Consider the following 14348-nt stretch of genomic DNA (forward strand, 5'->3'; position numbering starts at 1 on the left):
TGAGCAGTAAATCCTAGGAGAAGGGGGATGGATGCAGGGGAATGAGCTCTGGAGTGCTAACAGGATTTTGTGGTTCGCAGATGGATCCCAGCTTAGCTAAGGGTGAATTGTCAGTTCTGTCCCCCTCCCTTCCTTCCCTCTCGTCCCTCATTTCCCCTCCCTCCCTCCCTCTGCCTTGCACTGGTTCTGACCTCCTAATCCCTCCACTTGGCTGCCTAAGGAGCTCAGATGAAACTGGAAATAGATTCTAACCAAAGGCCTTTCTGACTGACATGCTCCTCTGTCTGCTGGTAGTTGAGGCTCTCTCCATAGCAAGGGTAAGGAGTTGGAGATCTGGGAAGGGAGGAAGATGTAGGCTTGATGTCAGGAAAAAACTCCTTAACAATTTTAGGGCTTGCCTTGGAAAATAGTGCTTTCCTTCTCAGTCTTCTCAGGTACAGGGGATTCTCGTTCAGCTATGTGTTGGACTTCATGGCCTTTTATGACTCTGTCATTGGTAACAAGAATGCAGCCAATCTGTACCAGGGCCCAGAATGTTACAGACACAAACATCAGATCAGTTATATCCCTCCCAGGTGCCCACCCATCTGTAGGGAATTCTGATGGAAGAGACCTAGGGCCTGCCCTCTGGGCATTCATCTTATGGCTGGGGAGGTGGCACTCACATCTTGGGTTTGGTGGACCTCTCTATAAAAGGAAGGGATTGGACTAAAGGGTCTCCAAGGGCCCTTTCCACTCTGATAGCCTTTCTTCTCTGTTCAGAGGTCTAGAGTCCATGGTCTATGTTCTAATAATTGTATCATTTAGTTCCAGTATTCTGTGAGTTCCTTCTAATCTATATGGCTTTATGTTTCCAACATTTAGTGATTTCAAAATTCTGTGATTTTGCCAAATCGTGTAACATAGAGAAGTGTGCTCAGAGCCCAACTTGCCTTGGAGTAGGCCAGGGGAAGGGGACTTCCTAAGAGGAGGTGGTCCCTGAAGAAGGTGCTGCAGGGTTTGAAGTCGCTGGGAGGAATTTGTCAGATCATAAAATATTAGGGCTGAAAAGTCCCTGAGGACAGAAAATGGCAGAGCTGGGACTTTGAAACATAGAATTTTGCAGCTTGGCTAGGAGGGACCCTCATTTTCCAGATAAGGAAACTGAAGCCCAGAGAGAAGAAGGGGCTTACTCTGAGTTTACCCAGGTAGTGACTGAGAAACTAGATCCTTTTGCAAACTAGTTTTTAAATGTGCTGCTACTTTGGGGCGGGGGGGGGAGGGAAGCCTAGTAATCCTATCAATCATCTATCTCGATGGTGAATACAATTTAAAAGTTTAACAAGTTGGGACAGTTACATGAAATTACAGAAATCGCAGCTATCTCCGAGGTCGGGTATGGGGCAGCGGGAAGGCGGGGCATTCATTGTGACGAGCCCTCTGAGAGCTGCAGCCCAGCCGGCACAGTGCGCTCAGCTCTCCCGAGGGATATGGACTACATGGCCCAGAAGGCTGTGCGTCCCCCCTCCCCGGGAAGGTGAGTGTGTGCACAGAGGCAGGACCCAGGGTGAGGCTCGTGGCTTGCCCGGAGGGAGAAGAGGAGCGCCTGGGGAGGTGGGGGCGGTGAGGGGGGAGAGCTGCCTTGGGCACTTGGGACGCAGGCGCAGTAGTTGGGATAGATAGCATCGGATAGCAGTCGCGGAGACAGCAGCATCAGCATCAGCCAACAGGTGGGGAGTTTGCAGAGTTGGCCGCGGGAGGGGAAAGGGGTTGCCGGGGGGGGGGCATCGGGAGCGGGGCTCTACCTGCCTGCCCAGGTGTGCAAGGGCAGGTAAGGTTTTGCTTAGGCTGCGATAGTCCAGGAGTTCAGTTCAACCTCTGTCCATCCAGGAACCAGTGCCCACCCCGCACCTCAAGCTAGGGGCCAGGAGACCTGCGTCCTGGTCCCAGTTCAGCTACTGACTTTCTGTGTGACCTTGGGCAGGTCTTTCCCTCTCCGAGCCTCTATTTCCCCCCTGTGGAGGAGGAGGTGGTCTTTTAAGTCTCATTTTACGAGCCTCCTCACTGGGCAGGCAACCTACCCAGAGTTTCAGGTGACCCTGAGCCAGGGGTGCCTCCCCCTGGAGTTCACTGTAATAGGGTCATCCATTCTCTCAAAGAAAAAAAAAAAACTTCTCTCTTCCCTCCATCTGCTTCCCCGTCGCTTCCCGCTAGGGTCTTGTAGAGCCAGGAATTGATGCGTCTAACAGGATGGAGGTTGTTTCTGAAAACTTAGGTTCAAAGAATAGCAGTGTCTTGTGGTGGAGAGATGCCAGCGTACAAGTTCCATCCCTATCCCTATTTCCCTATGTGACCCTAGACATGTTACTTAACTTGGGTCCCAGTTTTCTCCTCTGTAGAACTAGGGGTTGGACTGGATGGTCGGTCTTGAAACATCCGGAGTCATGCTCTAATGTTCTTCTAGTCCTGACAGTCCATGATTCTCTGCAGGGGCAAGAATCCAGAAACTTCTTTTTCCTCTTGGTCCTGTGGCCTCCGGGTCAGCTAACAGCACCCTGCTGTCCCACTTCTACCGCCTCCATTATGCCTCCACCCTAGACCCTTCGGCCCCCTCCGGAATAGCTCTGGGAATCATCTTTGCTTACAGATGGCAGATCATAGGATTTAGAACTAGAAATGGCCATCTAGGCCAACCCCCTCATTTTGTAGATGATCCCAGTTCCTTCCCTCCCCCCCCATGATTCCTGATGAGAAGGTTCTTCATAAACTTTAAATTTCACTCCACCCTCACCCCTGGAGCTGGGATGGTTTCTATGGGCTGTTTCTTGCATTTCATCCCATTTCTGCCTCAAACCTAGGTCTACATGTATATCTGTTTTTTTGTCTAGCCTTTAATGCCGCCCCTCCTCCCTTACCTGAATTCAGAGGTGGAGAGATTCCAGGCTTTCCCCCAGCCACCTGTTCAGCATGATATACTTGTCCTTCCTCATGATTTTTGGGGAATTGATTCTTGTGTGCCCTCTTGATTTCCTTTTGGGATACATGGAAGTGTGGGAGTTAGGGAGGGTCACATTTGGAAAAGGGGAAGAAGCATTTGGACCACCCAAGAGGATGAGTGCTCAGCTGGTAGATGGGAACAGTTGTCTGGTGGGTCCTTACCCTACCAGAGTCAAGATCCCCCTTCTCTCTCCTCATTATAGAGGACTTCGGGGAGGGAACACTTTAAAAATACAAATACACATTCAGTAGAGGGTGGGGGGAGTTGGAAATAGCCTCATTGAAAGGGGAGGGGGAGTTGGGGTGGCAAACAGAACAGAGATAGGTCCAAATCAGAGGGCTTAGCCTTCCTTCTTGGATGCCTGAAACCTAACTCCCCTGTTTATTGACCAGTACCTGTCGTACTCTTGTAGAGGAGATCTTTGCTCAAGTACAGGTTAGACTAGATGCCCCCTTAGCCCCCATTTCATCTTGGAGATGCTGGGATTCTAACAACCACAGCTGTCCCAGCAGTGGTGGATCTGACTGCCTTGAGAGGGAGTGAGCTTCCCTATCGTTGGTCATATCCAAGTCGAGTTTGGATGAGCCTCTGTCAGGAAGTCTATGTGGAGTGGCTATCTGCTCTGGTGGGAAGTTGTATGAGGTGCCCCAGCTCTGACAGTCCCTTTCATTTGTGATTCCAGGGCTCTATGATGGGTGTCAGGCTGGGATTTTATGATTGCGTAGCCTTAATGGCCATGGGGCGGGTTTATCCAGATTATCCCTGTGCTCTGGTATACGCATACCCACCTTCAGAATGGGGAAGCTTCCACCAGAGCAAGATGGAAATGCATTTCTGAGTTCTAGGGAAGGGCTTCTTTCAAAAATAAGTTTACGGACCCCTGCTTGAAAACCCCTAACTAATAGAGGAAGGAGATACAGTCCTTGTTCTCAAGGGGATCCGTCTTTGGCTGCAAATATTTCCATAGTCAATCTTACGCAGACTCATTTCCTCACTTTAAACCACCCTCCAAAGTTTGGAGGGCAGAGCTATAAGAACACGAAGGTTGGGGCACCAACCTGTGGAAACAACATTAAACGTTAGGTAGGCTCTTCGGTGATGATTGATTTTCTAGTAAATATATTGGGGCATCCTAATGTTATGTACATAGGGCTGGGTAGGCTTAGTGTCAGGAAAACCTGGGTTCTATTCCTATCTCTATGGAACCCAGGACTAGCCATTTAACCTCTATATGCCTCAGGCAACTCCCTCACAGAAGTTCTTAAGCTGGCATCTCTAATTAAATATATATAAATAGCTAGCTAGCTATATTTCAGTATAATTGGTTTCCTTTGTAACTGCTATGCATTTTATTTTATTCATTTGAAACATTATTTTGAGAGGGGTCCTTAGACTTCACCAGACTTGTCAAGAGGTCTGTGTCATAGGTGAAGGACCCTTGATTTCTGTTTGAGTTCTATGGAAACTGAGTCAGGGCCTACTCTGCAGAGCCCCATGCTCAGGAAGATAAGCAGTTTAGCAACACAGAGAGCTATAATACACAATATTATGTAATTAGTTCATCAGAAAGATATAAACAGAGGGCTGTATGAGTCCCCAGGGAGGAAATGACTGACTGGGGACAGTCAGGGAAGATTTCCTGGATGAGGTGGCATTAGGATTGGTCTTTAAAGGAGGAATAGGAATTCAGCCCATGAAGAGAGCGAGGGAAGCTATTCCAAGAAGTTGCAAAGGTATGCCGGTAGAGTTTGCTTGCTTGCTTTTTTTTTTAATTAGTCTGTTTTGGCTGGATTAATGACAGGAATAGAAATATTTCTCAAAAGGTTGGGTGCACTGGATTGTAGAGGGCCTGGAATGCCAGGCAAGAGGGCTTGTCTGCTCTCTAGGGAGTAGAGATCGAGCCAGAGAAGTTTTTGAGTAGAGAAGTGATGTGATTGACTCTCTGCATGAGGAAAATTAGTCTGCCAATAATATGATACATAGTTGTTGCATCAGACAAGTGTATGTCTTTCTCCTGTGGGAATTAAAATTTTCCAACTTGCAATAAAAGAGACTGAGGAAGAGTTCTGAGGCAAAGGCACTTTATTAAAGGGTCCATGATCCCCTCTAATGAAGTGGACCTCAGATCTTCCTTATGATCTGTGATGCCCCCTTCTTCCAGGACCTTGTTTGTATAGGGTTTCCAAAAATGCAAAAGAGGCACGGTAAACTACAGAATGTCACTGGGTGACAGACCTTGCTCTTGAGGGCCAAAAATGACACATCAGCAGAATGGTCACAGGTTGGGTGAAGCATGAGGATCTCCACTAAGTGGTCATAAGATGGGCACCTGCTTGTGTTGGACAAGAGAGAGAGGTCTGGCAGTACAAAAATAAATGAGGGGACTTTCCAAAGCATCAAGGCATCCTACCCGTGCTGGTTTTGGACATGAAATTTCAGCAAAACAGGATGGAGATATCTTTGTCAGCATTCTTGTGGTTGCACAAGTGAGCCTCATAACTTAGTAAACAAGTAGTAAACATTACATTAAAGTTTGAGGCTCACTCTAAGAACCTATCTATCCCTATATGATTTATGTAATGTATCAAACTGACTGGAATAGAGTAAGTGTCCAAATGAATTATCTCTCACACTCCCATGGCTCCCTGACCATACAGGGAGTTTAATAAATAACTGTCAAATGTTGATTTTATTATCCTAGCCCCTTGTTAGATGGTGCCATGGATAGAGCTCTGGGCATAAAATCAGGAAGACCTGAGTTCAAATCCAGCCTTCATTTACTAGCTGTGTGACCCTGAGCAAGTTACTTAACCTTTGTGTGCCTTAGTTTCCTCAACTGTAAAGTGGGGATCATAATAGCATTTACCTCCCAGGGTTGTTATAAGGAACGTATGAGATGATGATATTTGTTAAGGGCTTAGCACAGTGTCTGGCATGTATTAGGCACTTAATAAATGCACATTTTCTTCCTTCCTTGTTCCCCCCCTTCCCCCTGACCATCCTCCCCACCTAGATACTGAAATCCATTTCTAGGGTTCTTCCTTAACAACCTAAAGGAGTCTAGAAGCTGCCTGGCCCTCAGAGGAGTGACCTGGTGCTGGGTCCAGGCCAACCTCCAGGATTGGGGAGGGGGCAGGATTGGTCTGATCTTCCAGCTACTTTTAGCTTTTATCACAGTTCTCCCCCATTTTCTCCACTTTTAGAACCTAGAAGGGCATCCCACTTCCAAGTGACCCTGAGAATCCCAGAAAGTTGGGCTGACAGAGTTCTATTAAGTCCCATATCTATCACTCAGTCTTTGGTGGGGGAGCCAGGAGGAGAAGACAACTCAGGTGCTGTCCTCAAGGAGCCCCCAGTCTTCCTGGGGAGATAAGGCTCCCCGATTTGGAGCATACAGGAGAGAAAAACCAGGTTACCAAAGCTGTACTGAGACACCCTTCCCCCACCCCCCAGCCTCAAAAATGGCTGGCAACAAGGAAAACAAAAATTCGATTCATTTCAACAATTCAACTTGATAGCGCCTACTTAAATGCTTGCTTAGGGAGGCTCAGTTGACTGGAAAGATGCTGGCTGCAGAATCAGGTCAGGGTTGTCATTTTGCCTTTTGTAGTTGTAGGACTTTAGGTAAGCCATTCAGCTTTAGCCTCAGTTTACTCTATAAAAATGCAGTGGTGTTTGTACTACCTTCATCACCAGAGTGTTGGGGACTAAAATTAGACTTTAAAGGGACATGCAGATTGAGCTGTTGTCATTATTATTTTTTTAAAATCAGGCCTAGCTGTCTGACTATTCCTTCTCAGTCTCCTTTGCTGGTTCATCACCCCTATTTTTCCCTGCCTCACTGTGGATGTACCCCAGGGCTCTCACCCTCTTCTTTCTCTGCTCTCCCTTTCTTTGGGACCACACCAGTTCCCATGGGTTTAATTATTATCTCTATAGAAATGACTCCCAGGTCTACTATCCAGCCCCAGTCTCTCTCCTGAGCTCTGGTCACAGGTCTCCAGCTGTCTACTGGACATTTCCAACTGGATGTTTCGTAAGCATTTTAAACTCCATGTGTCCAAAGCCAGAGTCATTATCTTCCCACCCCCACCCCTAAATTCACTCTTCCTCCAGACTTCCTCTATGTCTGTTGAGGGCACCACCATTCTTCCAAGCACCTAAGTTTTCGACCTTGGTGTCATTCTTGACTACTAGCTTTCGCTCATACCACATGTCACATCAGTTATCAATTCTGTCACGTCTACCTCCACAACATTTCTCCCATCTGCCCCCTTCTCTCCACTCACACCCTAGTTCAAACTGGCATCACCTCTTTCCTGTAAGAGCTTCCTAATTGGTTTCCCTACTTCAAGTCTCTCCCAACTCCAGTTAATCCTCTGCATAGGTGGCTAGGTGATTTTTCCTAAAGCTTGGGTCTTAGCATTCCACTCCTTTACTCAATAACTCTACTGGCTCCCTATTACCTATAGGATCAAACAGAAACCCTTCTGTTTGGCATAACTATGCCTAATCCTACCCTTCTAGCCTTATTACACATTACTCCCTGTGACTCACATTACAGTCTAGTGAAACTGACCTCCTTACCCTTCCTCACACATAGCATTCCATCTCCCATCTCTTTCCTTTGTACAGGCTGTCCCCAATGCCTGGAACACTCTCTCTTCTCACCCTTGCCTCTTAGAATCCTGCACTTTTTTCAAGGCTCAGCTCAGAGCTGTCAGCTTCTATAGGAGGACTTTCCTCATCCCCTAGCCACATGTGTCTCCCCTCCAAAATGATCTTGGAGCTGTTTGGTGTTCACCTCTGTTTTTACATGAGAGCAAGAACGTTATTATTATTAGTATAGTAGTAGTAGTAATAAAAGTAGTATTACTGCTAGTGATAACATGATTATATAGTAGTAATCATGTTATTACCAAAAATATAAGATAAGAGCAAGAATATTATTATTACAGAAAATATATAAGAACAAAAACATTATTATTAGTAGTAGTAGTAATAGTAATAAAAGTATTACTACTAGTAATAACATGATTATATGGTAGTAATCATGTTATTATAGAAAATATAAGATGAGAGCAAGAATATTATTATTACTAATAGTAGTAATAACATGATTACTATAATTATTATATATTACCATCATCATATTATTACTACTAGTAATAATAATATTATCTACCAATGCTATTATTATCATCCCCATTTTATAGTGGAGGAAATGAAGGCAGACAGATTAAGTGACTTGCCCAGGGTCACACAGCTAGTCAGTATCTGAGGTCAGATTTGAACTGTGCGCTTCCTAACACCAGGCCCAGCCCTTTATTCACTGCACTACTCAGCTGCCTCTTTTCAAAGATGAAAAAGGAAACTGTCTATGACCTCAAAAAGCTCCTAATTTAGTAGGGAGGATACATAGGTAATTATGATATGAAGTAGAATATATGCAGGGAGAATCAAACAGAGGAGGAAGAAATATTCATGAAAATGTCCATTTTTAGTTGGGGTGGGAATGGGGAAATCATAGAAGTCTTCACAGAGGAAGTAGTACCAAAATCATGTCCTGAGGAAAGAAAAAGGATTTCAGCCAGACCTGGGGATAGCCTGATAGTATGGAAGTGGGAAGGGGAAGGAAGGAACTCAAGTTGTCTGGACTATGGCAGGTGTGAATAGGCGTTAAATGGGAAAGCTAGAATGTGACTAGATGTTATCAGCCTTGAATGCCACGCTAAGGAATTTGGATTTTTGTCTTCTGGGCCAGAGGTGTCAAACTCATAACTGCAAAGACCTGCAAAACTCCCCAGTGTGACAGGAGCCAGATTAAAATGTAATTGTAAAATGTTTAACAAAATAAATAAAAATGCAATACAACATAGATGATGTTAATTTGTGGTTTTTTTAAGTCAACATCGGGCCAGCAGGCATCGGTTTCTATTTGAGTTTGACATCATTGTTTCAGCAATGGGGAGTCATGGAGAAATGCTTTGGAGGTCATTAATTAGGAATAGGCTTCTTCCAGTTTTGAGATTATATCATTCTAAATTACTTGAACTGGAAAGTGAATGATCAGACCTGTCTGTGCCTTAGGAAGTTTAGATGGTCAGCATGTGAAAGATGAACTAGAAAGTGGAGAAACTGGAAACCAATTAGGCCATTAAAATAGTCCAAGAGGGAGATGCCAAAGACTTGAACTAGGGGTGGCTCTGCATAGAAAGAGGAAGGAAAGAAGGGAGAGATGCTGTAGCTGTCAATCGACAAGATTTGGCAGCTGACTGGACGTGTGTAGGGGGCCGAGATGAAGGCTGAGTGTGAAGCTCCACTTTTGTTAATAACTAAGTACATAAGTGCATCAGAGAGGCTCAAAGTACTTGTAGAATTCTGAGGGTATCATTTCCAAATGGGAGAATCAGGGAGGGCTTCTTGGAGGAGGTAGCAGTTCATCAGGGCCTTGAAGGGTGGCATGGGTGAGGGCATGTAGGCAGAAAAGCAAAGCATTTGTTCATGGAATGGTGAGGAGTCCAGTTTGACTGAAGTAAAAAAATTTAATGGGGTAAGTAGGAGATAAAGCTGGAAAGATTAGGGGCTGCTGGATACTGGGGTGCATGGACTGCCAGGATCAAGTATTTGGATTTTATTTAGCCAGCAACGGGGAACTGGTGAAGGATTGCTACCCTGAGCGTCAGTGGCCTGTAGTTAGTTTCCCAGGCACTGGATTCTCCTTGGCCTCTCTAGGGCTTTCCTCATTCACCACTTTGCAGACTTTTGTGATTCCTGAGGTCCCCAAGCCCCCTGGACCTTCCAGCTCCTGGGGCTCAGAGCCCTTCCTCCCCTGACCAGGAATCTCAGTCCCTGCCCTTCCTCCTCAGACCCAGAATCTCCTTCCCTGCCCTTCCTCCCCTGACCAGGAATCTCCTTCCCTGTCCTTCTTCCCGAGACCCAGAATCTCCTTCCCTGTTTTCCCCCTTCTGTCACTATCTTTTCCTACCCACCCCTACATCCTGCTTCCTCTTTCCCATGTCTCTGCGGTTTCTATGCTCTCTAGATTCCAAGAATGCATTTTCAGAGGCTTATTTACAAGGAAGAAGAGAAAATATAGATCCAGGAATAAGCACTAGGGGAATGGAAAAAGAGAAAGGGAAGGGAATAAGCATTTATTAAGTGCCCACTATACGCCAGGCACTGTTTTCACAAACCTTATTTCATTTGAGCCTCACAACAACCCTGTGGGGTAGGTGATATTATTAAATCCCTATTTTTACAGTTGAGGTGAAAGTGACTTGCCCAGGATCACACAGCTTGGCAGTGTCTGAGGCAGAATTTGAACTCGGGTCTTCTTGACAACAGGCCCCCTGAGCTCTATCCCCCTACACCGTCAGCTGCCTCATAGTATTAAATGAACTAAAAATAAATGATATTAAATGTGCAAATTAAAGAAAATTAACTAGTCCCAGCCACGTATGTAGCTCTAAACTTCTCCAGGGATTTGATCCAGTTAGAGTTTTCCTGGAACACCCTGGTTGTTTCTGGGCTGAAGCATCCAGCTTCCTCCTGGTCCCAGACCAAAGTTAACTGTTTTGTTCCCAGGACATCCCCAGGAGGATTTGAAGCTTTGATTACCCAGAACTATTTACCTGATGAAGTGAACCCTGACTATCCCTCCCTCAGAACAAGGGGTAAAAAACAAGGAAATAAAGATGGATAAATGGAACAATATTCCTATCACCTCAAAAACAGGAATAGTTCAACCTGATCCATGGATTACTTCTGTAGTTTACAGAAGGCATTCTATTCTGAGCTTTTTTTTTTTAAAGCACTTTAAAAAAAAAATTTGATTGGGCAATGGGGTTGAGTGACTTGCCCAGGGTCACCCAGCTAGTAAGTGTTACGTGTCTGAGGCCATTTGAACTCAAGTCCTCCTGAATCCAGGGCTGGTGCTCTGTGCACTGTGCCACCTAGCTGTCCCTGTTCTGAGCTTTTGAAAGCTATTTGGGGTGAGAAGTGGGAAGTGAGGGGACCAGACATATTCAGGGTCAGAGTTTACCTCTCACTTCTGGGACATCAACACCACCTATACCAGTAGAGCAGAGCAGGTGGCCTCTGCCCTGGAATCAGGGCTCACCTTTGGCCTGTTGTTGAATCATTTCAGTCCTGTCCAACTCTTCGTGACCCCATTTGGGATGTTCTTGGCAAAAATACTGGAATGGTTTGCCATTTCCTTCTCCAGCCCATTTTACAGATGAGAAAATCAAGACAAACAGTTATTTGCCCACAATCACACAGCTAGTGAGTGTCTGAGGTAGAATTTGAACTCATGAAGATGAGTCTTCCTGACTCCAGGCCCAGCACCCTATCTACTGTGCCACCAAGCTACTCCTGCTCTCTAGGTTAAACAGCTCTGACTGTCTGACCTCCTGGAATCTGGACCTGGTTACCCCTCTCCCAAAACCCGTAGTACCTGCCCACTGCTTCCTGTCTTGACTGATTTCCCTGGACTCCACCTAGGCCAGCCCTCCTCCTTGCTCCTTGCCTGAGCCCTTCTGGTATGGCCCTATCCAGTTGCCTTCTACATCTCGGCCTGACATCCCAGACTAGAAACCCACATCGTGTGGAGTCACCGTTGTATCTAGAAGGGACCTCATTACATATGCAGTACCTCTTCCCAAAGACCCCTCCCCCATTTCACATAAAACAAACATTACATCTTAGAAGGCTCTTAAGCCTCTGGAAAGGACCTTAGAGATAGTCTGGTCTAATGCCTTATTTTACAGATGAAGAAACTAGGTCTTAGAGAAAAAATGACTTTCTCAGGGTCACCCATGGAGTCAGTGTCGGGGCTGCAAATGGACAAGCCTCCTTATGGATCTCCTCATGTCCTCATTTTCCCATTCTAGCTTATCCTTTATCCGCAGCCTCAGTAATCTACTTCTTTCACAGCTTTGACAATGTTACTCCTGTGTTACCCGGAAGCCTTCGGTAGCTTCATACTATCTATAAAATACAAAGTCCTGATCTTAGCATTCTCTAACTCTAGCCTACTTTTCTAACCTGATCTAGATGCCTTGTGGAGGAATGAATAAAATGCTGATCATGGAGTCAGGAAGCCATGGGTTCAAATCCCATCTCTGACACATGTGGGACCGTGGGCAAGTACACGGCTAATAATAACACCTGCCTGCCGGGGCTGTTGTGATGGTGAAATGAAATAATGTATGTTTAGTACTTGGTAAACCATGGAAACATCAGCTGTTGTTGTGATTCTGTGCTGGTCAAGTGATTTAGCCTCTCAGTGACCCAGGCAGCTCTCTAAGACTAAGCTACTGGTGAGCTGGCGATCTGTGTCAGTGAAGGAAATTCCGTATCGGGATGTTCCCAGTGCCGGGGAGATGATGGGTCTGCATAAAAACAAAAGCAGTCATCCTTAACATAGGATATGTAGCATGTTTAAAGAATCACAGAATTTGAAAGTTGGAAGGGACCTTAGTGGTCTAAGAGCAAGTCACTATACTGCTATTATTTTTTTAATGAATGTTCTGTGAATATTGCACAGGTAAATACAATGACTACTCTTTGTAATTTTATAATGGGATGTAAGTTCTTACTTGCCGATACTATTTTAATAGTATCTATAATTATTTATTAATTTATAACTATTAATGATTAAATAGTAATAATATTTTTATTATTATTACCTATACCAATAGTTAGGTGGCTGAGTGGATTGAGAATTGACCCTCAAATCAGGAAGACTTGAGTTCAAATCTGGCCTCAGACATTTACTAGCTGTGTGACCCTGGGCAAGTCAATTAACCACTCGCAGCCTCAGTTTCCTTAATTTTTTTAAATAATATTTTACTTTTTCCCCAATTACATGTAAAAGCCATTTTTAGCATTCAGGTTTTTGTTTTTTGGTTTTTTTTAGTTCCGAATTCTATACCTTCCTTCCTCCCTTTTCCTATTCCTGAGATGGTGAGCAATCGATACAGGTTATATATGTGCAATCATGTAAAGCATTTCCATATTAGTCATTTTGTGGAAGAAAACAGGAAGGAAGAAAAGGAGGGAAGAAGGAAGGAAAGAAGAAGAGAAGGAAGGAAGAGAAAAATAGTGTGCTTTGGTCTATACTCAAATGCCGTCAGTTCTTTCTCCAGAGGTGGATAGCATTTTTCATCATGAGTCCTTTGGATTGTCTTGGATCATTGTATTGCTGAGAATAACTAAGTCATTCACAGTTGTTCATCATACAGTATTGCTGTTGCTGTGTATAATGTTCTTCTGGTTCTGTTCATTTTACTCTGTATCAGTTCATATAAGTCTTTCTAGGTTTTTCTGAAATCATCCTGCTTGTTATTTCTTGTAGCACAATAATATTCCATTACAATCATATACCACAACTCGTTCAGCCATTCCTCAATTGATGGGCATCTCCTCAATTTCCAATTCTTAGCCACCACTAAAAGAGCTGCTGTTTTGTACAAATAGGTCATTTTCCATTTTAAAAAAAATCTCTTTGGGATACAGACCTAGTAGTGATATTTCTGTGTCAAAGGCTATATGCACAGTTTTATAGCCCTTTGGGCATCATTCTAAATTGCTTTCCAGAATGGTTGGATCAGTTCACAACTCCATCAATTGTGCATTGGTGTCCCAGTTTTCCCACATCCCTTCCAACATTTATATTTTCCTTTTCTGTCACATTAGCCTATCTGGTAGGTATGAGGTGGTTCCTCAGAGTTGTTTTAATTTGCATTTCTCTAATCAATTTTATATGATTATATGTGAACATTTATATTTATATGAGCATTTTTATGTGACTATATAAATACTTTTGATTTCTTTGAAAATTGCCTGTTCATATCCTTTGACCATTTATCAATTGGGGAATGACTTATAGTCTTATAAATTTGACTCGTTTCCTTGTATATTTGAGAAATAAGGCCTTTATCAGAGATACTTGCTGTGAAAAATTTTTCCCCAGTTTTTTGCTTTCCTTCTAATTTTGGTTGCATTGGTTCTGCTTGTGCAAAACCTTTTTAATTTAATACAATTAAAATTAGCCATTTTATGTTTTGTAATGCTCTCTATATATTTTTTTGGTTCTAAATTCTTTCCTTATCTATAGATCTGGCAGATAATCTATTTCATGCTCCCCTAATTTGCTTATGGTACCACTCTTTATGTCTAATCATGTACCCATTTTGACTTTATCTTGATATACAATGTGATATGTTGGTCTGTATCTAGTGTCTTCCATACTGTTTTCCAGTTTTCCTAGCATTTTTTGTCAAATAATTTTTGTCTCAAAAGCCTGTATCTTTGGATTTATAAAACACTAAATTACCGTGGTCATTTACTACAATGTGTATCTGAT

At 44.0% G+C, this 14348-nt stretch overlaps 1 protein-coding gene across 7 annotated transcripts in view; it reads left to right on the forward strand.

Moving 5' to 3' along the window:
• Nucleotides 1–293: 293 nt before the first annotated feature.
• Nucleotides 294–14348, forward strand: part of PLEKHB1 (pleckstrin homology domain containing B1) — a 37269-nt gene continuing 23214 nt past the window's right edge. The window contains exons 1-2 of one of the 7 annotated variants that reach the window (XM_078156906.1): nucleotides 1553–1709; nucleotides 12035–12187. Coding sequence is in view for 2 of the 7 variants with exons in the window: in XM_020989597.2 (XP_020845256.2) it covers nucleotides 4671–4710 (40 nt within the window). In the remaining 5 variants the exon portion in view is untranslated. Of the gene's footprint in view, nucleotides 318–1417; nucleotides 1517–1552; nucleotides 1710–4569; nucleotides 4711–12034; nucleotides 12188–14348 lie in introns of those variants that run through there. The other 6 variants (XM_078156907.1, XM_020989599.2, XM_020989601.2 and 3 more) reach the window with 6 other exon arrangements.

This window comes from Phascolarctos cinereus, unplaced genomic scaffold (assembly GCF_003287225.1).
Source record: "Phascolarctos cinereus isolate Bilbo 61053 unplaced genomic scaffold, phaCin_HiC Scaffold_726;HRSCAF=1367, whole genome shotgun sequence".
Taxonomy (NCBI): domain Eukaryota; kingdom Metazoa; phylum Chordata; class Mammalia; order Diprotodontia; family Phascolarctidae; genus Phascolarctos; species Phascolarctos cinereus.